General features: G+C 39.7%; 1 protein-coding gene across 1 annotated transcript in view; it reads right to left on the bottom strand.

The window, feature by feature from the left end:
* The window catches only part of LOC126278089 (5-oxoprolinase), a 154,025-nt gene that overhangs the window by 83,613 nt on the left and 44,165 nt on the right, over positions 1-26,247 (bottom strand). Inside the window, exons 4-7 of the mRNA XM_049977931.1 lie at positions 16,983-17,231; positions 14,445-14,646; positions 4,284-4,544; positions 1,736-1,867 (exon numbers count right to left, since the gene is read on the bottom strand). Of these exons, the coding sequence (XP_049833888.1) occupies positions 1,736-1,867; positions 4,284-4,544; positions 14,445-14,646; positions 16,983-17,231 (844 nt within the window). The remainder of the gene's footprint in view (positions 1-1,735; positions 1,868-4,283; positions 4,545-14,444; positions 14,647-16,982; positions 17,232-26,247) is intronic.

The raw sequence follows: 26,247 nt of genomic DNA, 5'->3' as shown, positions 1-26,247 counted from the left end.
TTTGCTTTCTTTTAAAACTATGGGCATCTCATTTGTTATAATTTAAATTTTTCCAATTTTACTGTACATATATTCTTCATATTTTAAGACAGTTGCAATTTACTGAATAATAATTAGAGAATGATTACAAGATACAGCAAATTTGCAATTGGATACAGATACGATGACGGATCACACAGATAATTTTATTTCAGTCTAACCCCAGATTATGGTTGTATCTCACCATCAGTGTGAAAATAAACACTTGTACCCTAGAACATGTGCCAAAGAGTGCACATTGTGCCCAAGACTTTTCCCACCATATGATTTCATTTTCAGATAGTATTCACGAAGAATAATTTTTTACATTCTTAATACTACCCCAAATTTTCTAATGTTACTGCCAGGGTCATTGTGCAATACGTATTTTGAGTGAAGTACCTGTAATATGGTGCTTCCTTTGTACTCAGATGTGGCCCTTGGAATTTTGAGGGTAAGGTCCACTGAGATTCGTGACATATTCCTTGTGCTGTACCATCCCACAATGAGCATTTCTGTGATGCTCTCCCATTGGCTGAAGAAACACATAATAAATTGTGCATCTCTTCCTTTTATTCATCAAAGTTAGTATCGATCCCAAATACATCAACAATTTTTTGAGTATGGGTCTACAAAAGCAAACTCCTTGACAGATGAATCACACTTCATTAGGACTGTTCCGATAAATCAGAATTGGATGTATTCCTAACCCACAGCTTGACTAATACGGTGATTTTATCTAACATTGTTTTGGGTGGATATTCTTAAATGCTTGACGGCTGAGACTGAGTTCGAGAATTGATTTCCAATCATGCAGAAATTCAGTTTTGGGCCTCTATCTTTTTTACATACATTACATCCAATTTCTGCAAGTCAAGGGTCAGCATGCCAGTTTTTACACCAAGAACCAATCATCTGCATGTCTTCCAACACTTCATAACCAGTTTCTAATTACATCAGCCTCATGAACACAGCTGTGCTGTCTAGAAATACGTGCAGATGTTGTAGCTCACATAAGCCAGCAGTTACAGTTTCAGTCATCTCTAATGTGTCTTGCAGGATCAACATAGTGGTATATCAAGGGGCTTCTGTAAAAACTGTTTCTTCCATTCTGCATGGCACAACAATGTCTATGTTTGTACAGATTCTCAAACTCACAGCTTATACATTACTTCTTTAATTAAGTCACCAACTGCATGCATTTAATTCTGTTATGTTAAAATCTGCTCTAATGTAGGTCATCACCAGTGGAGGGGGTGGTACACATATATGGATACAGGAAAATAGGTGGCATATGCAGTGGGACACAATCCAAGATACATATGATGGTATCTAGTGTCACACAGCTTCCAAAACCATCACAAAAGAGTCGCTAAATAACTTAAATTGTATGCCAATATTTCACATTGCAACATTGCCATTGTGACATACCTTTAATCATTTCTACTTCCCTTTAATGGATCTGACTGATTACAAACAACTTAATGTTGTCTTGTGATTCTAATGTCTATCAGTGTACAAGAAGGAAGAGATATTGCTAAATCTAATTAGTATTAAGTTAGCCTTCAACTAAATCTCTTCTCTACAACACTCACGTAGGCTCAAGCAACCAAATCTAATTTTATGAAAAAAGAAAAAAAAACTACCTGAAAAGCCAAAATCCATCTTGTTTTTGAAGAACAATTAACTACATTCGACAGTGACTGAATAGTGTTACCTGTGTAAGGGCTCTGATTGGGCGACACATGGTTTCATTTGCAACCTTAATGAATCCCATAGCAACTTCTTCAACAGACATTGTATCTTTCTTCAGAAGTTCAGTCTCCTGACTTGTCAGGAAGTTGTTTATCTGTAAATGATAAATAAAATACTGATAGCCTAAAATGATTTATTTAGCATACATAGTGAATGATACTTCAGTCCTTAAAAAATATTGGTACGTTACAGATAACCTTTTGTTGAAAGAAGTATTCAAAGTACCAGATCTTCTTCTTCTTCTTCAAAGCCCTAAAATGCAATATAGCTTCCAATGCTTCTTTCGCAATGTGCACAACTAAATACACAGCTTGCACCCCTGCATAACCACTGAACACTTAAAATTTGTTACTCAATTACTTCATTTAGTTTCAATCGCTTTCTGAAGCAGTGTTGTGTTGTTGTTTGACAGGAATTAAAAGAAATGATCATAGGGTGTTATTGGGTGGGAGATCCCATGTGGAGTTCTTCGGCCATCTAATGCAAGTCTTTTTAATTGACACAATTTCTGCAATTTGCAGATTGATGATGATGAGGACAACATAACATCTACTCCCCAAGAGGATACAATCTCTGACCTGGCTGGGACTCGAATCTGGGCCTCCTGCATGGCAGTCAGCCACGCTGACTTGTCAGCTAAGGAGATGGACATCATATGCAAAATATATAAGGCCACTTTCAATTATCAGTTCCACTTCATCTTCGAAGACAACATTCACCCCCTGCCTCAACTTTTTTCATTATAGTCCATTTGTTCTATATGATGGTCTAACCTCTAGCCGACCCCTCCCCCTCCTCCCGCCCCCGATTCTTCCGTAACTAGCATATTAACTTATTTCCCACACACTGCAACCTGCAAGAGTCTTGTCCAAATTCCATAATCCACAACTTTCCCCTCAGTTTGAAATTGAATCCTATTTCAGGTCTTTAGCTTGGCAGATACACTAATACACCAATCAAATTGTCTTTGAACAAAAATTTCTCTTTTTTTGCTACATACTCTAGATCTGCACTCAGATAAGACTAATAAGGGTCCAACACACAACTGAAATACTGAACATGAGGCTTAGTGAAGGAATTGTAGTTTTTGAAATGCCTTGTTTCTTGGAATAGTACCCCATTTAACAATAATGTGTTTCATGTACAAAACCAGAGACATTTGACACCAGGTGTTACACTACATATTTTGAATCTATTAACACCACAAGCAGCTCTCCTACGAATAATACTGAAAGGAAAAACTTGCTGGCAGCCTTGCGTGAACAGTGTTCAAGAACCTATAGCAGGACACATATGCCACAAAAATGGATCAATATTAGGCACGACATGAACAGAAAATCACAAAGTGAACACATGATGTAAGTTTCTACATATTTTTGGTATTAGTCCACATCATTTTGGAGATACACCCATAATTGAAACAGACATTTCAACCAATTTTGAAGCAGCCCGTATCAGGGTGACTAAGCTGCTTGTTTCAGAGGCACTGTTCCCTGCCTTTCCTCCCCAGCTGCAATCCATGCTACATGACAGTTTTCTTGTGATTGCTTTTTTATGTTGGTATATTGGATACTACACTAGATACAACAACAAAATTAAGGCAACACTTTAATGTTTTACACAATCAAGTAATCATGGCATCAACCAACTGTCTGACAGGAGAGCCAGTGAATCACCTTATAAATAGAGCCTGTACACACTGATTAATTTAATGCTTCAAATGGCTAAATTACAGTTATTAACTAAATATGACCACATAAATCTCGAAAGACACTGAAATATGGTAGCATACAATGAGCAATAATGGTAGGCAGCATACCTACTGTTACTTATAGAAAAACTAGATGCAAACAAAATGTTGAGTAAAAATTACATCAACTGTAGCTTTATAATCTAATGATAAATTCTAGAGAAATTTGAACAGCCCCATATATAATCCTGTGTACAAAGTTTAATTCGTGTGTCACTTACACTCGTCATGTATTTTAAGTTGCTTGTTACTTATTAAATTTTCCAATGTAGTTTAGGATTATATCAATTAATTTGATCTATAATATTACAAATTCTACAGTGCTTTTTCACAGTGTGCCAGTTTGCAGATAAATCTGTTTTGAGGACCAATTTGATAAACTTTCCTTTCCGCCTTACATAATATTAAAATCAACTTTTAAGAAAGACAATGGATGAGTGAATTCTCTCTTTTTGATTTGGAAGCAAGAGAAAGCTGGGAGATTCTTGAGGGGAAAGAAGAGTTGTAAATGGCCTGTTATGATTTTTTCTTTCCTTCTGTATTGTTACAGCCCATGAAAAAATGACTACTTATTTAGCAATGTTGAACTGGGTGATAAAATATATTGGGCTTGGAAAAATGTATGAAACAAAAGTCAAATGGTTTTTATAGATTCTCACATTGGACATTGCTTTCAAACATACAAAATAGTGGTGTAACAGAATTTTATTTCCAAAAACTGAAATATCTGCAACTATATAATGTAAAATGAAGTAATTACCTCAGCTGTGAGTTTTTCAAACTCAGAAATAGTCGCTTTTTTATCCAGGGGTTCATTCTCTGTAGGCCCAAATATTTTTGGGAAGTACTCGGGTAGGATCCTTCCAAGACACAGATTGGCATCAGTGACAGCCAATGGTCCTCCCTTTCGATAGCAGACAGGGCCTGGGTGTGCACCAGCAGATTCAGGACCCACCACAAACATTCCTGAGCGGAAAAAAAGCATCGAGCCACCGCCAGCAGCAACAGTGTTTACATCGAGCTGAAACATTAAGATTGTCCATGTAAGTTGGCCACGTCAAGAGGCAGTGCTGTACTCTTGTAATAATATAGAAACATTAAAAAATTTTCACTGTCCCTTTCATTAAGCTGATACCTCACACCCCTTTACACAAGGCTACATGAAGTAATCCAGTAGTCTTATGCTGCATTCTATCACTTAAAACTAAGATGGGCACAAATTTCTAATCTCTGTAATAATTCACAAAGTGAGAGATAGTTAAAACTTTCCTTCCTCATTTACGTAGTGTATGTTGCCCAAACTTATTCATTACATCACAATGTAAAGTACAATCAAATGTATTACTTGCAGTATAGTGATATGAAGTAAAATAGAAGTATAAGTATTTATCGAAAATACAAAAGAATGATTCATTTAAATATTGCTATAAATCATGACAACATGACAAAATATTAATTAATTGCAAATTAAAATTGCCCATCATGGAAAAAGAACCCATGCCTCACAGTTTCGTAGCAAGTGCAATGCTGTGTCCACAAACACTCAAGAAAGTACTGGCACTAAGAATCAGATAAACTGTCCAGTGCACAGGATTTGACAAAATTTTTTACTACCAATAGTCTGGAGTTCATGAAAATGGACATGTGGATCACAAAGTTAGGTAAAGAGAGAGACATTTTCCGATTAGTCAGAATGTGTTCACTGTAGTCCAATCCTTAACAACATGAAACTGATGAACAGATACCTACACATATTCTCCTGTAAAACATTAACACAAACAAACTAACCAGGACTCAACATACTGTTACAGCATCAAAATTCATTAATTACTTTTTTTTAAATTTCGTTATTTCTACATTATTGAACACACTGTGACAAAAGAAAACAAGTAATGCAAAATCACATTAGCTACCTGTACTTCATTTTGCTTGGATCAACACACTCATATTGAACCAATGTGCAGAAAAGATTATCAGCAAGGCAAGATATGTAAATAATTCTTTAGTTTAACTGAATATCGATTTGTAAACATACTACAGAAAGGCTATTCACTCAGTACTTTTGCAGAACATTCTCTGATTTACCGGTCTAATACACAAAAAGAAAAAATACACTGTGTGACAGGTCAAAACACTTGATAATATTTGGTGTCGCAGTAACGTTGTCGGCTCAGCACCTGAGTGTACACTGTCATAAAAAAGGGCATTTAACATATAAGCAAACAGTTATAATGATACATGATATTCATTTCGCTCTACAACATGTATTTCAACAATGAGTGCTGCAGCAAAATCATGTATCAATTGCTTACAGCCCAAGAGCACCTTGAGCAGTAAGGAAGTTGCAGCATGAGGCAGCTGACCACTAGAAGATGAACTGGTGGCCGTCCTTAATAATATATTAATTGCTAAAAATGACAGTAGCACTAACCATTCATTTGTTTTTGTTCCAAAAAGGATTAACATGGGCTTACGGGCAGTTGCAGTTATGCTTTGGGTGCTCTCAAGGTCAGAGTAGGTACTAATCATCTATGTCCCAGAGTACAGACATAGTCAGGAGCTAGCTTGCAGGGATGATAAGACAACTACAGACAGTGTGACAACCAAGAAATTTTGTAGTTCCTCGATTCCCCTACCAGTAAAATATTGTTCACCAGCAGTAAAATATTGTTCACCAGGTTCCAATAATTCTCAAAGCTGGTTTGAAATGGATGATAGCATTGTTAATATGGGAAGATCTTGTGAAATAATGATGTAGAGAGCGAATGTACATGAATTACTAGATTATTGTCACATTGTGTTGGTAGAGCTGTATCTTGACCAAGCTATCATTATTGATATTTGGTCGAAGTCAGTGACATAGTACAGGTTTAACTGTACTTTAAAGAACAATGTATTAATTACAGTTACATTTTCAAACAATGGAAAATCCATGATGTAATAATGGCAATGTTATGAAAAGGATAGACTGCTAATCATCATATAGTGAAGACGTCGAGTTGCAGACCAGCACAGCAAAAAGGTGTGTGTGTGTGTGTGTGTGTGTGTGTGTGTGTGTGTGTGTGTGTGTGTGTGTGTGTGTGTCTAATTCAGAAGAAGGCATTTTGGCAAAAAGCTCACTTTTGTTGTTCTGTCTGCGACTCAACATCTCCACAGTCTACGTCCAGCCTGTTATAATCAGAATATTAGGTAAGAAAAGGATCCATGCTTCAATGATATTGTAATGGAAATACATGTTAGTAAGACATGAATTATAGGTTAATAAACAATTACATTGTATGGTTATCTTATGCTTCAGATTTAAGTTTCACAAAAACACTAAGACAAATTAATCTCTCAGCACTGTTTTGGTGGAAGACTGAATCCATTTGATAATTTTACTTAAGTGTTAACAAAAAGAAACATTAGAGAATTTACCATATTGGTTTTTGTACTTCAGTCTACACAGAATTAAATTCTAGACTGAATTTTAGAAATTCAAACATGTGCATGCAACCTCTTGGTGACGATGGATCTTTGTCTACTACAAATACGTATTGGTCTTAAAACTCAACACCATATTACAAGTCAAAATCCTCACTTGGTTCAGAATCACTTATGACGTCTTCATGATCTGGACCAAGGATGAGTATACCCCATCCACTTTCCTCTAGAACCTCAACATCATCGCCCCCATTTGCGTCACTCGATACTCCTTGATCCAACAAGCCGCCTTCCCCATATTGACCTCCACCTAAAATCTGGCTGGTTTAATACTTCCATCCACATAAAACCTACCAACCAACAACAATACCTCTACTTTGACAGCTGTGACCCATTCCACCGTAAGAAGTCCCTTTCACACAGCCTAGCCACCCATGGTTATCATCTCCCTCTCCAATACGCCAAAGCTCTCACTGAGGCCTTGACAGACTGAAAGTATCCTCCAGCCTCATCCAGAAACATATCTCCCGTGCGTTGTCTCTCCAGTCACCTACCACCTCCTCCCACATGCCTACTGTCTGGCCACAAAGGAGCACTCTCCCTTGACTCAGTACCACCCAAGACTGGAGCAACTGAATCTCATTCTTGCCTAGTGTTTGACTACCTCTTCTCATCCCCTGAAATGAGAAATAATCCTATCCATTGTCTTCCACAACTGTCCGACAGTAGTATGCTACTACCACTCGAACTTACACAATACCCTTGTCCATCCCTACTCCACCCCTGCTCCAAACCCCTGCCTGATGCCTCATACACCATACTTCCTCCCACTACAACCTACTTTAGTCTTGTCACAGTTATCTCTTGTGCCCTCAAAGGCAGGATTACCTGTGAAAGGAGTCCCATGATCTACAAACTATGCTGTAGCCACTGTGTTGCTTTTACATGGGCTTGCCAACCAAAAAGTTGTCTGTCCACATGAATGACAACCACCAAACTCTGGCAAAGAGACACTTTGACCACCTACTTGCTAAACATGCTGCCCAATATGATGTGCTCCACTATAATAATTGCTTCACAACCTGCACAATATGGATCCTTCCTCCCAACACCAGCTTTTTTAAATTGTGCAGGTGGGAACTCTCCTTACATATCCTTTATTCTTATAATACCCCTGGCATCAACCTTCGCTAGTTACTCTTCTCATCTCCCTTCCCTGTTTCCATTCTAGCACTACCCACCTCTTCTGTTCCACCAATGCACCTACTAGTCTTTTTCTCTCCCATCCCCTCCCCCATCTCCCAGCACAGCCACCCAACTCTACACCTAGTAGGCCTATCCTGCCTCACCACCCCTGCTAGCTCCCACAGCAGTACAACATCTTCCCCACCCATAACCTGCTATCCCTCCCCCTCCACACACCATGCCAACTCCTTGCCCCCACCAGTCACTGCAGATTGCTGCTCACATCAGATGCAGGCACAACCCACAATCGGACCTGAGGGATAGTAAATAGTAGCCATGTGTGTCCGAGTTCTGCTTGTGTGAGTGTGTATGTGCGTTTTCTTAGATACTTTATAGTTTTTACCAACTCTTCTTATCAATGCCAACAGTTTAGTCAAACAATGGTGGGTCTTTTCCATCTAGTTTTGCCAGTTACATTACACTTATTTGTGCTGATGGATATTCAGCAGTATTTGTGCCCGGCATTTCCTGCTTTTCATGACAGTTCTCAAATGACTGACCCCTCTGTGTCCATACACATCATCTGCAGGTAGTCGCAAACCATAAACATCATGTTTGATACAAACCATAAACATCATGTCTGATAATAATTGTGTGATATATATATATCTGTTTATTTTCAATGCACGATACAAGTTTAACATTGTTGAGGTAGCTCATGAATATTAGAAATACTCTCTGAAGATAAACACTTGTCACTCAATGCTGGTAGTAAATCTGTTCACTGATTCAAAAGACAAAGTGGAAGACAACTGACTTTATTAATGGAGGTATGTTATGATTCCCAGACTTCTGTTTTGGGTTCAGTACTCCTGCAGTGCTCCTTCCAGTTTTTCTTTCCAGAGCTAAGAATTTTTCCTTTCACACAAGGGAAAGTCCAGGATAGGATAGACAGCTACTCACCACAGAGAGAAGGCACCAAGTTGCAGAGAGACACAATGAAAAGACTGCTAAACATTTAGGATTTCCTAACAAAAATCCAAGGCTATGGTAATTTACTCAAGTACTGTGCAGTTTTTTTATGAAACACACAAAATTATCAAATACAAAGCTCTACAAAAATACTTTGTAATGTTATGACCAGTTATTCAAATTGCAAATAGCTCAGTAGATAATAATCTTTAACATGGTTTATCATGTAGCTGGCTGTATCAAATAATGTATCTTTAGCATTGCAACCTCTGTAAATGTTAGCAATAAAAATAATTAAGCACTTCAGCATGAATCTGCACATTTTAAAAGCAGTTGTTCAAAATAATACCTCGCCAGATGTTGCATAAAAAGAAATTGCATAAGAAAACAAACAGTGTCAAAAATTTGCTTCATTATTTTACAACCTATTGTCACACGTAAGTCCTTGTTAATATGTAATTTTTCTAATTTTCAGTGTGATAGGGTCTGCAGCTGCGATGAATTTTTTGCATGATTTCTTGAAGCCTTCAGCCACCATTCTCTTTATTTCCTGTACGATTGTATAATTTTGGCTCTAGGCCATTTTCAAGTACCTAAAATAAAAGTTTCATACATTGGATACATTAGTGACACCTGTGATTTTGATGCATGGCCATATCTTGGTATTATTTCTGACAAAATTACTTGATGTTTCAAGGATACAAAATTATACACCAGTTACAAAACCACTAACAATCTAAACCAATTGTTGAGACACATACCACATAAATCAGAACCATTTTTACAATCAAGAATCTACTAAATTAACTGTGAAGAACGCCAAAATTTTATATTGGACAAACAGGAAGAAAAGTTAATACACGATTCAAAGAACACGTGACAATAAGTAACAATAACTCATCCACATTTGCTGCACACTTAAAAGACACCAACCACAAAATCCCTAACATACAAAGGGCATTCAAAAAGTTTCGCACAGTTGTCTAACTTTTCTTATTTTTTGCAGGAGGAGAATAATTTTTTTAATTTTTTTAGCATACTTGTGACATTTAGCTATAAGTTGGTATATACAAGTATTTTCTTTTATTTACAGGTGAGCTATAATGGACTGTGACGTAGATGTCAGGTTGCGACAGTGGTCAATGATGCAGTACCTCTTCAAGACTGGCGATGACTCTGCCACATCGATTCACAGGAAGTTGTTTCCTGTTTATGGGGAGGACACAGTGGATTACAGCAGTATCCAGCAGTGGTTGCAGAGGTTTAAAGAACGTGATTTCTCTCTACTGGACAATCCACAATGCAGTGGATCATAGACAGCAGTGCGTGATGTGAATAACGTGACCATTGATAAAAATCATCCAAAATGAAAGATGTGTGATGACACGATAGCTTGCTGAAATGACTCATTTGTCATTGGGTAGTGTGGTATCACTGGTACAGTCACTACGGTATGAAAAATCTGTGCACGCTGGGTGCCTACATTATTGACAACAGAAATGACAACGATGAGGAAGAATGTGTGCGAGTGTCTCATAAGACCTTTAGTGAAGAATGGAAAGAGGTTTTTTTTCTATGGCATCATTACCCAGGATGAAACATGGCTGTTTTTATCTGAACCCGAGAGTAAAACCCAATCCATGGAGTGGCATCATCCAGGTTTCCCTCGGAAGAAGAAACCAAGACTTTCACAAACAGCAGGCTTCTTCGGGGATCAGTGTGGTGCCATTTTCATTGACTTTTTGGAACCTGGTTCCACAATCAACCGGGACCATTACTGCTTGCCACTGGACAAACTTCAACATGCCATCAAGACCTACAGACGATAGTTTCAGGGTAAGCACATCAGACTACACCAAGACAATGCCAAATCCCATACAGCCCTTATGATACAGGAGAAAATCAGGAAAATGGTTGGAAAATTTTTCCTCATCCTCTCTACAGTCCAGACTTGGCTCCATCTAGTTTTTACCTCTTTGGTCATCTGAAGGCCCACCTGCACGGTAAAACATTTGATAGTCAGAAATAACTTATTTCCTGTGTCAAGTGATGGTGTAAAAGTCAATCCCCAGAATTGTACCAAAGTGCATTTACATCATGGAAAAAACGTTGGGCCAGATGCATCACAGCTGATGGAGGCTACATTAAGTAGGCTCAATGTATAGCTCAATGTTCCAAGTATGTTCACAAAAAATTTCATTCGCCTCCTGCAAAAAATTAAAAAAAAAATAATAAAGACGACTGTGCAGAACATTTTGAACGCCCTTTGTAGATGGATCACTTCAAATATTATGCAAGTTACAGAAAGGAAAAATCATGGATGTAATGGAAGAAATTGAAATCTACATACATCTTAAAGATCAGTCAGACAGAGATTAAAAAAAAAACCTGCTAAATGGGAAATTCCTAGACAACTTTCTACCAGTTCGACGATGAAGCGTTACAGAAACACAGAATGTAAAACTATCGTTACACTCATTAATAGATATGACTGTAATGCAAAACATCATGCAGCCATAAAGCAGTTTTTACTAGGGTCTTGTGGTTCTCAGCACTATTTCATTAAAATACTAAGATAAATGTGATATATAAGATCTTTGTACCAACTATTCAAAAATGGCATGCTCCTACAATAACAGAACAAATATTTACAAGTTACCTTAAAGAAATTACATACAGTCATATTTACACTAATTATGAACGATAATTAAATATAACTGAGAACAAAAGCATATGCAGCAGGTTAAGTAGCAAATTTCTGTAAAATAATTATCTTCCTGGTGTTAAGTATGTTATATATAAGAGCTTTGCAACAACTGCTCGAACGTAACATGCTCCTAAAATAGCGTAAACGTCTCTAACTAATTTACAAGCATAACGTGTCATCATAGGAGCAGCGACGTATATGACAATCTGTTACTACAAAATCATCCATAGCACGTTATAATGTGACTAGTATATTCACAGATACGACTTGTTCCTACACCAAAATCACAAGTGTCACTAATGTATCCAATGTGTGAAACTTCCATTTTAGATACTTTAAAATGGCCTAAGGCCAAAATTGTACAATCATACAGGAGATAACAATGTTGATTGGAATACTCTCTTTCAAATTCTGAAGGTGGCAGGGGTAAAATACAGAGAGCAATGGGCTATTTACAATTTGTACAGAAACCAGATGGCAGTTATATGATTCGATGGACATGAAAGGGAAGCAGAGGTTGGGAAGTGAGTGAGACAGGGTTGTAGCCTCTCCCCGATGTTATTCAATCTGTATATTGAGCAAGCAATAAAGGAAACAAAAAGAAAGTTTGGAGTAGGTATTAAAATGCATGGAGAAGAAATTAAAACTTTGAGGTTCGCCGATGACATTGTAATTCTGTCAGAGAAAGCAAAGGACTTGGAAGAGCAGTTGAACAAAATGGACAGTGTCTTGAAAGGAGGATATAAGATGAACATCAACAAAAGCAAAATGAGCATAATGGAATGTAGTCAAGTTAACTCAGGTGATGCTGAGGGAATTAGATTAGGAAATGAGACACTTAAAGTAGTAAAGGAGTTTTGCTATTTGGGGAGCAAAATAACTGATGACGGTCGAAGTAGAGAGGATATGAAATGTTGACTGGCAATGGCAAGGAAAGCGTTTCTTAAGAAGAGAAATTTGTTAACATCGAGTATCGATTTAAGTGTCAGGAAGTCTTTTCTGGAAGTATTTGTAAGGTGTGTAGCCATGTATGGAAGTGAAACGTGGACGATAAATACTTTAGACAAAAAGGGAGTAGAAGTTTTGGAAATGTGGTGTTACAGAAGAATGCTGAAGATTAGATGGGTTGATCACATAACTAATGAGGAGGTATTGAGAAGAATTGGGGAGAAGAGGAGCTCGTGGCACAACTTGACTAGAAGAAGGGATCAGTTGGTAGGACATGTTCCGAGACATCGAGGGATCACCAATTTAGTATTGGAGGGCAGCGTGGAGGGTAAAAATCGAAGAAGGAGACCAAGAGATGAATACACTAAACAAATTCAGAAGGATGTTGGTTGCAGTAGGTACTGGGAAATGAAGAAGCTTGCACAGGATAGAGTAGGATGGAGAGCTGCATCAAACCAGTCTCAGGACTGAAGACCACAACAACAACAACAACAACAGGAGATAAAGAGAATTGAAGCTACAGGCTTCAAGAAATCGTGCAAAAAAGAAATGTAATTTTTCATTACAACTTAACAGAAGAATTAAAAGCTAATAGTGAAACTGTTATTATAGATTGTTATTCTGGAGCAACGACAAGCAAGAGTGTATTGAAGACAGTTGTTGGAGTCATGACAGTTGTAATGCCAAGTCAGTATTTGTGGAGCTGTTGGCTGCCATATACAAATATGACTGATGCGTGAATAGAACTGTAAACTCACCAAGTTTTCATTCTGCCGCCAGTTGGTAATGCAAGTGCAGTGCCTTGACAAAATGGTGACACAGCAAGAAAAGAGTTTGTGGGTGTTGGAACATGCAAGGCATTTATTTGTTACAATATTGTTGATGTAAATAAAATAGAAAGAAACTTCCACATGGGAAAAATTATTAAAAACAAAGATTCCAAGACTTACCAAGCGGGAAAGCGCCGGCAGACAGGCACAATGAACAAAACACACACACACACACACACACACACACACACACACACACACACACACACACACAGAATTACTAGCTTTCGCAACCGATGGTTGCTTCTTCAGGAAAGAGGGAAGGAGAGGGAAAGATGAAAGGATGTGGGTTTTTATTACAATATTGTTGGGTCCATTTAGAAGGAATTATGGAAAATAACTGCCGATTCCAAGAATTTTATAACCCAACAAGACCGGGCACTCCGTCTGTGGAGCATTGTTGCACATCGTTCTGTTCCCTTGGGTCCCCCAGGTCGCCTGACCAAATGGCTTGTGACTTTTCCCCGGGAAGTACATTAAGGACTGTTTATACACCCCACTGCCAAAACACTAGAGGTGCTCAGAGAGTGCACAGTGACACTGTTATGACAACTGACAGGATGTTGCTCCATAAGCTATGAAATGAACTTTACAACCACTGGAGTGCATGTCGCACAACCAGAGCAGCACTCTTAGAGCATTTTTCAAGTGCAAAATGCAAATTTGGTGAGTTTACAGTCCTATTTTTGCATCAATCTTATTTGAACATGTAATACTATGGAAAATATAGAGCTCTGAAAGTGAATCGATCATTTATAGTATCCCTGTATTATTGACTTTAAAGTGGAGTTGGCAAATATATTCCTAATACATCAAAATAACTCCTTTTTTTATTTGGGTATTATAGACAGCATACCTGAGGTGCCTGTATTGTGACTCCCGCTGTAGTTGATTCAAATACATGCTCATATTCCCCATCAAATCTGCTAACATCAGTGGATGTTCCACCCATATCAAACCCAATGACTGGCAAGTTAGTTTCTCTTCCATATGTTGTGACAGCATATCCAACCACCCCACCTGCTGGGCCAGAAAGTATTGCTCGGGAGCCATTGAATCTGAAACATTATGCACAATGCTTTTAGTTCTCATTGTACTCTTGTTCGCTGAAGTAAATCAACAAGTTTCTGCATCAGAACATGTTACACACACACACACACACACACACACACACACACACACACACACACACACACACACACATAATATTTTAAGAATACAGTGGAGTGTAGTTGTACTTCCTTTGCAAGCAGTCATCACCTCTTCTCAGTGAATACTATAGCACTTCTTCATTTCCAACTTAGATTCCTCATCCCCCATGAAACATGATGTTCATCCCTAGATTACATCAACCAGTGCTTCTGGAACTTTAGATAGCAAGTATTTTTATTAACTGTATGTCTGAGTCATCTGTTCCAATCTGTAATGAAATCTTCTCTGGTTATCAGCCAAGTCGTACGTCATGTTGTCACTATGTTTTGATGAGTTTTCTCCATGTTTTGGAGCTAACGGTAGGAAACTTGTCACAATGTTGCATCAACACTATGCCACAAATTGGATGATAATTCAATAAGAGTTCACCAATTAAAGCCCCAATATATTTGAATCCTGATTTCTTTTACCAAGGGCAATGTCTGCTTCTACTGACATTTATGAGGTGTGCTCAAAAAGTTACAGGAATTTTATAATTTTGTGCGCTTTATTAGTACAGTTTGTGTGGTTTTGTAATTGTTGCTTTGATAATATGTCTGAAAAGTACCTGTACAGTGTAAGTCAAATCAAATATTTAGTCTGCTGTCATCTGTCAAAAATGTTACATGTGTTTTGGTTGTATCAGTGGTTGTTTTGTGTAAAAATGGACTGGAGAATTTGTATTAAATTCTGCTATAAGAACAACATGAGGTGCAGAGAAGTTTTATAAATAGAAAATATTGCTTTTGGTGAGTCTGTTATCAGTAAAACATGGGCTTATGAGTGGTATAAATATTTCAAAGAAGGCTGTGAGGATACTGGTGACAATAAGCACCCTCAACACTGCCGCACATCATCAACGAATTGAATCAGGTAAAAGTGAAACAAATAATTGAAATGAGCCAGTTGATAAGCCAACATAATCAGACTCTGATTGTGATTTGATGTTCATTTCAGTAAATTTTTTTCGCATCTCTTGGGTATGAAACACGTGACAGCAAAATCTGTTTCAAAATTGCTGGATTCTGAGCAAAAACTGTTGAATGCAAGTTGCTCAAGAGTTGCTTATGAACTCAATAAAAATGTGAAACTACTGAAATACATTGCTGCTGAAACGTAGATTTACAAGTCTGACAACGAAATTAAGTCAGCTGTCCTAGTTGAAGCATTCTGGGTCACCAAGGCCAAGACCAATAAGTGCGTGGTCAAATGTGAAAGTTATGCTCATTGCATTCTGTAGTTTCAACAGCATAGTGCACCATGGGTTTTTGCCACAATGTCAAATGATCAATAAGGAGTAATACTTATAAGTTACACACCGTATGCATAAAGCAACCGGAAAAAGAACTGCCAGGGGTTGTGATGAAAAACATGACCTGCAGTTCTGGGTGACTTTTCCTAGACCTCTCCAGTCCTTTTCCTTCAGCCCTCTTCCTTCCCTTTCAGCTCTTCCACTGGAAGGAGCCACTGGATTCTGAAGCTTGCCTAATTATAACCTCCTTTTATGTGTGTGTGTTCTGCAGCCGATGGCTGAGTAGATTTTTTATCTACCCAATTACAATATAATTCCGGGCTTTTGCAGCACAATACTGCAGCTGCTTAAACTTCATTGCTAATTCATGAATTTTTGGCCAATAATAAAACTGTGATGATGTTTCAACCTCCATACTCACCACACACGGCCTGTGGCACTTTCTGTTTCCAAAACTAAAGAAAACTGTAAAGGACTAATTTTACAAATAGATGGGATTAAAAATGCATCACAGAGAATGTTAAAAGCTACGGCAATGTTAAAGTTCCAGAAGTGTTTCAGAGATTGGAAAAGTTCTGGCATAAGGGTTTAATATCTAATGGGGACTATTTTTTAAAGGGATAAAATTGATAAAGGCAAATAAACAATATTCTTTCCAAAAAAAATTCCAATTACTTTTTGAACAAATTTTACACGTAAAAATATGGTTTCCTACGCATTATCATGTTTGATAGGAGTGCAAGGTGGAATGAATGGGAATTTCAAGAATGCAGTGTAGCAAGTTTGTAGTACACATCTTTCAACATCTTACTTTTGTGTATTCATTACTCTAAGAGTAAAAAGACTTATTAATAATGCCGTTTCCACTATCCTTGAGTTGGTATTCAAGTGCAGCCTATAATGGTAGCAGAATATTTAGTCAGTCATAAGCTAGTGACCGACAGTACTTACACATCCATGGGAGTAAGACCACCATCACTCTGCATAAATAGCACATTGACTCCTTTGAGATTATCTTTGAATCCAGAAGCAAAGCCCTGTACATAACGCTGAATGTGTGGTGTGAGGTATGCATCTGCACAGGCAGTGAAGCCACGTGGCACAATACGGACCATGGGCATAACCTGGTGTGACAGAGATACATGCCCAAAACCAAGTTTCTTTGCTATCTCACCCACAGCCAGCTCATGGTCAGGAAACCTGAAAAAAAGATGAATGAAAATTTTGATAATTTTTCACAAGTCATTTCTGTCGGCAATATTCTTTACATAAAGTTAAGCTATCGTCAACCCAAAGGTTTGTTTTAACACCACAGTGCTTTACTAGGAATGGTCCTATTGGAGATGATATATACTTTATTTTCCTACAATCTTTGAACTGGCTTAATTAGCCAAAGGTTAAAGCAATAATAAGTGACAAAAATTTCTAGAACCAACTGGGTTAGAATACTGGACCCATGACTTTGTAGTTGGCACAGTTGCTCTCGACTGTTGTAGGGTTTTGTACAAAGGACATGGACCATGTCTCTGTGCTTTCGTCTTATTGATGAAGGGTCATAATCCTCGACTTCATATGTCATGTCAACAAGCAATGAAGGATACAACTGGGCCAAAGTAACACTTACATTTTCTGACATTCCCATTTTCCACACGTGTGTAAAACTCCATATCAAGTCTTCTGGTCTCACTGACCAGTGCTAGGCATTGTAATGATCACAGTCTTCTCCTGGGCATCCATGGTCCACACGTGAGCTAACTGCCTCGCTTCTTTGATCCTGATGATGAGCGTTTCATGTAATCATCCTGAGTATCATCTGGTTTAAAAGGGAACAATGTATCCATCATTTTGTTTTCTCAACTGTAGAGATTGAAGAGAGGTGTAAGAATGGTGTGAAGCCTGTACTGTCTTGCTTCACTGTGTCCTATGCGAAGATCAGATGGGCAGTACTGCATCTGTCCTTCTGTTTGACATCAACGTACATCAGGAGCATATATGGCAATGTGTTAATGAGTTCTGTGAAGCCTTGCCTGTGGATGGCAGGCAGTTTTCATCCTGTGGGTGATGCAGCAATGTGAAATTACCTCTGATACTAGTCTTGAATGAAAAACTTTTCCACAATCAGAGATTATCACGCAGGCTACTCTGTGCTTCAAAATGATTTCTTCTACAAGGAATCTTGCAATTTCTGGAGGTTTGACAGACAACACGGCTCTGATGATGGCATAGTAGGTGAGGTAGTCAGTGTAGGCTACTGTCCATTGACTCCCCATTTGTCAACTTCAGGAACCTCCAAAAAGGTCGATTACAGTTCAATGGAATGGCACTACTGCAAATGTGATTGATACCAGATGCCCCAGAAGTAACTGCAGCACATGCTTCCATCGTTTACATCCCTTACATTGGCTCACATTGTGTCTAATGGATCAGTAGAGACATGGCCAGTGATACCTGTATCCAATTCTAGAGTCTTCATGAATCCCAGGTGACCAGGTGTTGAGCCATCATGAAAATACTTGAGGATTGCTGACTGCAGACGAGATGAAGAGCAGCCATTTCTGCTCCATCAGCTCATAGTTGCTCTTATACAACATTCCTTTTATTAATTGGAAATCTCCTTTGGTTGGTTATCCTTTGTCAAGGCTGCTTGATCTTCCCTGTGCTCAGCAGCAATGTCATTTAATGCAGCAATGACTGAGGTTTTGTACATGCTGCTGTGCTCCGCCATAGAATTCCTTGACAGGCAGTCAGTGTCCTTGTGTTTGTGCTTTGTACACCATTTTGACGCTTTACTCCCAAAGTCTCAGTGTCCATCTCACTAGATGACACAACAGAACTCCCTGTTCTAAAATTGCTACATTTGGTGTGAAGTTATGTCTCAGAACTGGAGAAGATGTTATGCCTCCTTAATGACAAGAATGATCTTTCTTGTGCCTCGTTCCAGGAAAATTTTGCATCTCCCTGCAGTAATTTTTGCCTTGGCACCATAGTCTTTTATGAATCAGCCGTAGTATGAGAACATTCCAAGAAAATCTCTCAAATCAGGAATGTGCTGAGGAGTTGGAAAAGCTGTGGCTGCTCACATTTTCTCTGGATCCAGACAGACTCAACTTCCATTCACTAGATGCCCCACAATTTTTTATTTCTTGGGCAATGAAGAGGCACTTTTTCAGATTCACACAGACACCTGCAGTCTGACACATTTCAACATAGTTTTCAGTCATCTTAGATAACCCTCAAATATCTTAAAAAAAAAAAAAAAAAAAAAAAAAAAAAGTCTGTCATCTGTATAGCAAAGACATGCCACCCATTTACAGTGCCGAAGCATGTTGTCCACCATCTTTCAAAGGTGGCTGCGATTTGAACTCTGGGTGACAATCTGAGCAGTTCTCTTAGACTGTTCGCAGATGATGCTGTAATTTACCGTCTAGTAAGATCATCCGAAGACCAGTATCAGTTGCAAAGCGATTTAGAAAAGATTGCTGTATGGTGTGTCAGGTGGCAGTTGATGCTAAATAACGAAAAGTGTGAGATGATCCACATGAGTTCCAAAAAGAAATCCGTTGGAATTCGATTACTCGATAAATAGTACAATTCTCAAGGCTGTCAATTCAACTAAGTACCTGGGTGTTAAAATTACGAACAACTTCAGTTGGAAGGACCACATAGATAATATTGTCAGGAAGGCGAGCCAAAGGTTGCGTTTCATTGGCAGAACACTTAGAAGATGCAACAAGTCCACTAAAGAGACAGCTTACACTACACTCGTTCGTCCTCTGTTAGAATATTGCTGCGCGGTGTGGGATCCTTACCAAGTAGGATTGACGGAGGACATCGAAAGGGTGCAAAAAAGGGCAGCTCGTTTTGTATTATTACGTTATAGGGGAGAGAGTGTGGCAGATATGATACATGAGTTGGGATGGAAGTCATTACAGCATAGACGTTTTTTGTCGCGGCGAGACCTTTTTACGAAATTTCAGTCACCAACTTTCTCTTCCGAATGCGAAAATATTTTGTTGAGCCCAACCTACATAGGTAGCAATGATCATCAAAATAAAATAAGAGAAATCAGAGCTCGAACAGAAAGGTTTAGGTGTTCGTTTTTCCCGCTCGCTGTTCGGGAGTGGAATAGTAGAGAGATAGTATGATTGTGGTTCGATGAACCCTCTGCCAAGCACTTAAATATGAATTGCAGAGTAGTCATGTAGATGTAGATGTAGATGTAGAGGCTGTCAGGAATCACGAAGGCAGTCTTTTTTCGCCTGCCAGCCTTTCACCCTGTATTTTTGCCAGCAGCCTGTCTACATTTCCAGGCCTGAGAGATACTTTGCTCCTTTCGAGCAGTCGAGGTATCAGTGAGCGGCAGTAGAGATGATTTTGTTCAGTCATCAGTAGTCGATGAAGAAAAGCCATGTGCTTTCCTCCTTCATGAGGACCACTGGAGAGGACCAAGAACACACTGAAGTTTTAGCGGTATTATCCTGCAGCGTCTTCTCCACTTCCTCCTTGATTGTCCTTTGTTCTGCTGGTGACGCTCTATACAAGTGCTAGTTAATTGGTGGATGATCCCCAGTGTTAATATAGCATTTTATCATGAGCTGCTTGATCCATCCTTTCTTCATTTTGGATCTGAAACCACTGGAAACTTGAAACAGATTGGCTATTATGTTTCAATTCTGTTTCTCCGTCAATCCAGATCCTATTGACAGTTCGATAGTGGCTGTCTTTAATAGTAGCAGAGCACGATTCTAGATCAATGACACTATGCTGCCCTTGCTGGACTGATTTGGCTAGCTCTACTCACATGCCTTTAGGGACAAGTTGTGGCCACTCAAAAAAAATTAGTGATCTTAGATTCTCCTTGACCACTCAGAATGCTTATTATCAATACTAGCGTATAGATTTCTTTTATGAGCCCAAGTAGCTTTTTGCAATTGACAAAAGGTTTACATTTTAACTGTGCATCTGAATTAATGATGAACTCATCTTCTCTTAAACAGCAAACCACTGTCCACATCAATCTATTTTTTGGTGTGAATGTTGGAATAACTTGTCAGTCTGGAGCTCTGAGCTTCCACGACGTATGAATGTCTCTGATGTCTGCAAGAAGTTCCATCTGAGAATAACATCATGACAACATGCTGTTAAAACAATACATTTGTAAAGCTGTGTGCCACCATATATGCAGTATGTTCTGGAGGTATTTCCCATTTTCAACCTCCAGCACAATCACTTTTGCATCACAGAACACAGTCTTCATTAGCTTGCAACAATAAGCACTTCACATTGCCCCTGAAGTGTCTAGTGCCCAGTCTGGTTGTCTACTGATGACGGAGTCAATGAGATTTATTATCATCCTGGTGACTGTCGTCCATGGAGAATTTTCATCTGTGCCAGTCTCATCTCCACAGATTGTTGTCTCACTTGGTTTTCCTCAGTTTAGCAGCTAGGTGTGCTGCTGATACCTCTGTACTGTGACAAGGAATGTTTAAGGCATGCTGCGGATCAACACTGTCCAGTGTACAGTACACGCTCTGGCCCACAGGTCAACTATAATCATCTGCAGGTAACTGGCATACATAGAAGTGTTGTGATAGTTGATGCCTTTCAACATGACTGTCACTGAACACCTTTTTTTTTTTTTTTTTAACCCTGCAATAGCACAGATCATGTCCAAGGCATCGACAGTGAAAATAGACTGGCATGTTCTCCTCTGTCCTCCAAATGTCTGTTGTTCTGCAGAGTATTTTACTTGGTGAAGGAGCTGGTTGTACCTGCAATGGTCAGATACTGGGTTGCCATTTGATGGTGATGATGCAGATTCAAGTTGGCAGAGTCTATTCTTCATGGCATATTCCACTGGTGGTGGAGACAGGTGCCAAAGATCAATACACCTCTTCTGCAACGTTTTCTACTACCTCCCCTGACATATGGTGTCAACATTCATGGTCATTATATCTGGTGTACTTGGTTCAACAGTTCTGGCTGCCATAAAATGCTGTATCTCTTCTCCTATAATCTAGCATGAGATAAGTGAGGTCAGGGTGTTCTTCCACAACTGCTGTAGGGACCAAATTTGGGAGTCATTCACAACACCTCTTTCATCCAACTCTTTTCTATAGTACTTCCTTGATGCACTGGCACCACTTGATGGATTCTTCTGTTATTGGGAAAACCAAGAGCTTGATATACATCTTCTGTAAATCCTTTCATAAAATGTCAGCTTCTGTCCCTCAGTTCGACCTGGAGTTTGTCCCAGCTATTGAGACTCTTCATTGTTCTTGAACCATAGCTGGGCTATGTCATCCAAGTAAATGTGTATGTTTGCCCAACACATGATTTTATCCTGCCTGTTGTATTTGGCGATTCTGAATATTTCAGTCATTTTATTGGGTCCCGAAGAGCATCTCCACTGTATATACAAACATCAAATATTACAGAATGTACTGTAATACTGCAGTCTAAGAAATGCTGATTTAGCCAAAAGAAGAACTGCATTAGCCACCACAGGCTAGAAGCTGGCTATGTGATGTCATGTAGGACAATACAAACAGTCAAGCAAGTGGGCTACACAGCGAAGGCTGCAAATTGCATCAGAAAACAGCATAGCGCAGCAACAGCTGCCGCAATATACAAAGTGAGGTCACCATACCAGGGCTGATCTCTGTTATGTACAACATCTCTAGCCACAGGTTTTAGGGAACCAAATGTGCTAGAGAGAGGTATAAACAGTGTTGTAGTTTGAAGCACAGCAGATTTCTCATCGATTCATCATACAGTTGTCTTCTCTAGATCACCACAATTCTGTGGTCATGCCAATCCATAGCATGAAGGAGCATCAGCAGCAGCAGTCATGGTTTCAAGTCCAGTGCTTTCAGCACTAAGTTTCCGGTGGGACTTAGCATCCCAGTGCTGCCAGCCCATCACAGTTGCCTTTTGCCACCAGCACTGAGTTCCTAGGGGGATTCAGTGCCACAGTCCCAATGACCATCCAATGCCTGCCCAGGGTGGAAGGTCGAATCCTTAGTAGAGCAGTTACCACACCTCATAACGGTGAAGGTGCACAGGCCAGCAGTAGTCATCCAGGGGTAAGCCGCTATTGCCAAGAGAAGTAGTGCGCCGCTGATATCACAGTTGCAGCCTAATAGGCTGCCAGTTGCCACACGCCTTTTGTCAGCACTGCCAGGCACCAACTAGAATCCTGAGTGGATGCCATCACCAGCCAGAGTCAATGAGGAGAGTCTTTTACTGTAGTCTAAATATTGTTACGTTGAATATAATAGAAAGAAACATTCCACAAGGGAAAAATATATTTAAAAAAGATGCTGTGACTTACCAAACGAGAAAGTGCTGGTAGATAGATACAACACAAACACACACATAAATTTCAAGCTTTCCCAGCCCACGGTTGCTTCATCAGGAAAGAGGGAAGGAGAGGGAAAGACGATTAGCATAGCGGAGGTTGAGGCCTGGTGGGGGATATATTGAAGGGCAAGTTCCCATCTCCGGAGTTCTGATAGGTTGGTGTCAGTGGGAAGTATCCAGATAATCTGGACGGTGTAACACTGCAAAGATGTGCTGCTCGTGTACCAAGGCATGTTTAGCCAAAGGATGATCCTCATTACCAACAAACAATGTCTGTCTGTGTCTGTTCATGCAAATGGACAGTGTTGTTGGCTATTCCCACATAGAAGGCTTCACAGTGTAGGCAGGTTAGTTGGTAAATCACGTGGGTGCTTTCACACATGGGTCTGCCTCTGATCGTGTACACCTTCCGGGTTACAGGACTGGAGAAGGTGGTGGTGGGAGGGTGCATGTGACAGGTTTTACACTGGTGGTGGTTACAATGGTAAGAGCCAGAGGGTCTCTAGAAGAGCGAAGCGTTCCAAAGGATTGGAAAAGGGCACAGGTCATCCCCGTTCTCAAGAAGGGACGTCGAACAGATGTGCAGAACTATAGACCTATATCTCTAACGTCGATCAGTTGTAGAATTTTGGAACACGTATTATGTTCGAGTATAATGTCTTTTCTGGAGACTAGAAATCTACTCTGTAGGAATCAGCATGGGTTTAGAAAAAGACGATCGTGTGAAACCCATCTCGCGCTATTCGTCCACGAGACTCAGAGGGCCTTAGACACGGGTTCACAGGTGGATGCCGTGTTTCTTGACTTCCGCAAGGCGTTTGACACAGTTCCCCACAGTCATTTAATGAACAAAGTAAGAGCATACGGACTATCAGATCAATTGTGTGATTGGATTGAGGAGTTCCTAGATAACAGAACGCAGCACGTCATTCTCAATGGAGAGAAGTCTTCCGAAGTAAGAGTGATTTCAGGTGTGCCGCAGGGGAGTGTCATAGGACCGTTGCTGTTCACAATATACATAAATGACCTGGTGGATGACATCGGAAGTTCACTGAGGCTTTTTGCAGATGATGCTGTGGTGTATCGAGAGGTTGCAACAATGGAAAATTGTTCTGAAATGCAGGAGGATCTGCAGCGAATTGACGCATGGTGCAGGGAATGGCAATTGAATCTCAATGTAGACAAGTGTAATGTGCTGCAAATACATAGAAAGAAAGATCCCTTACCATTTAGCTACAAAATAGCAGGTCAGCAACTGGAAGCAGTTAATTCCATAAATTATCTGGGAGTACGCATTAGGAGTGATTTAAAATGGAATGATCATATAAAGTTGATCGTCGGTAAAGCAGATGCCAGACTGAGATTCATTGGAAGAATCCTAAGGAAATGCAATCCGACAACAAAGGAAGTAGGCTACAGTACACTTGTTCGCCCAATGCTTGAATACTGCTCAGCAGTGTGGGATCCGCACCAGGTAGGGTTGATAGAAGAGATAGAGAAGATACAACGGAGAGCAGCGCGCTTCGTTACAGGATCATTTAGTAATTGCGAAAGCGTTACGGAGATGATAGATAAACTCCAGTGGAAGACTCTGCAGGAGAGACGCTCAGTAGCTCGGTACGGACTTTTGTTAAAGTTTCGAGAACATACCTTCACCGAAGAGTCAAGCAGTATATTGCTCCCTCCTACGTATATCTCGCGAAGAGACCATGAGGATAAAATCAGAGAGATTAGAGCCCACACAGAAGCATACCGACAATCCTTCTTTCCACGTACAATACGAGACTGGAATAGAAGGGAGAACCGATAGAGGTACTCAGGGTACCCTCCGCCACACACCGTCAGGTGGCTTGCGGAGTACGGATGTAGATGTAGATGTAGATGTAGGGAATGTGGTTTGGGTATTTCATAGGGATGAACGAAGAGGTTACGAAGGTTAGGTGGACGGCGGAAAGACACTCTTGGTGGAGTGGGGAGGTTCTCATGAAGGATGGATCTCATTTCAGGGCAGGATTTGAGGAAGTTGTATCCCTGCTGGAAAGCCACATTCAGAGTCTGATCCAGTTGCACCCTCCCACCACCACATACTCCAGTCCTGTAACCCGGAAGGTGTACACGATCAAAGGCAGAGCCATGTGTGAAAGCACCCACGTGATTTACCAGCTAACCAGCTAACCTGCCTACACTGTGTTGCCCCTCGTACATTACTTGTCACTCAACAACATCTTTGCCTCGGTACTTCCACCTCGACTGACATCTCTGCCCAAACTCTTTGCCTTTACATATGTCTGCTTGTGTCTGTATATGTGCCAATGGATATGTGTGTGTGTGCGTGCGAGTGTTTACCTGTCTCTTTTTCCCTCTAAGGTAAGTCTTTCCGCTCCCGGGATTGGAATGACTCCTTACCCTCTCCCTTAAAACCCACACCCTTTCGTCTTTCCCTCTCCTTCCCTCTTTCCTGATGAAGCAACAATGGGCTGCGAAAGCTTGAAATTTATGTGTGTGTTTGTGTGTTTTTTATTGTGTCTATCTACCAGTGCTTTCTAATTTGGTAAATCACAGCATCTTTTTTTAATATATTGTTATGTTGATTATGAAGTTACCCCACAAATAATTACACACATCAGTCCACAGCAAGTGGTAAACTGTTACTTCATATGCATGGTTCTTGTTTTGCTTACACTTTCTTACAGCATGTAATAACTGTATTTAGCTTTTCATTTGGATTATCCAGGTGGTTTCTCATTTCTCGATTCACTTAATATGTACACCTAAAGTTTTTGCCTCATTTATCAGTGAGACATATTTCTGCCACTGCTCAAAACTGGTGCTGCAGTGGGGAGTTTCTGTGTAG

The sequence above is a fragment of the Schistocerca gregaria genome, chromosome 6 (assembly GCF_023897955.1).
Source record: "Schistocerca gregaria isolate iqSchGreg1 chromosome 6, iqSchGreg1.2, whole genome shotgun sequence".
In the NCBI taxonomy this organism is placed as follows: Eukaryota; Metazoa; Arthropoda; class Insecta; order Orthoptera; family Acrididae; genus Schistocerca; species Schistocerca gregaria.
Note: the sequence above shows the minus strand (reverse complement) of the source record. Positions and strands in the feature narration are given on the sequence as shown.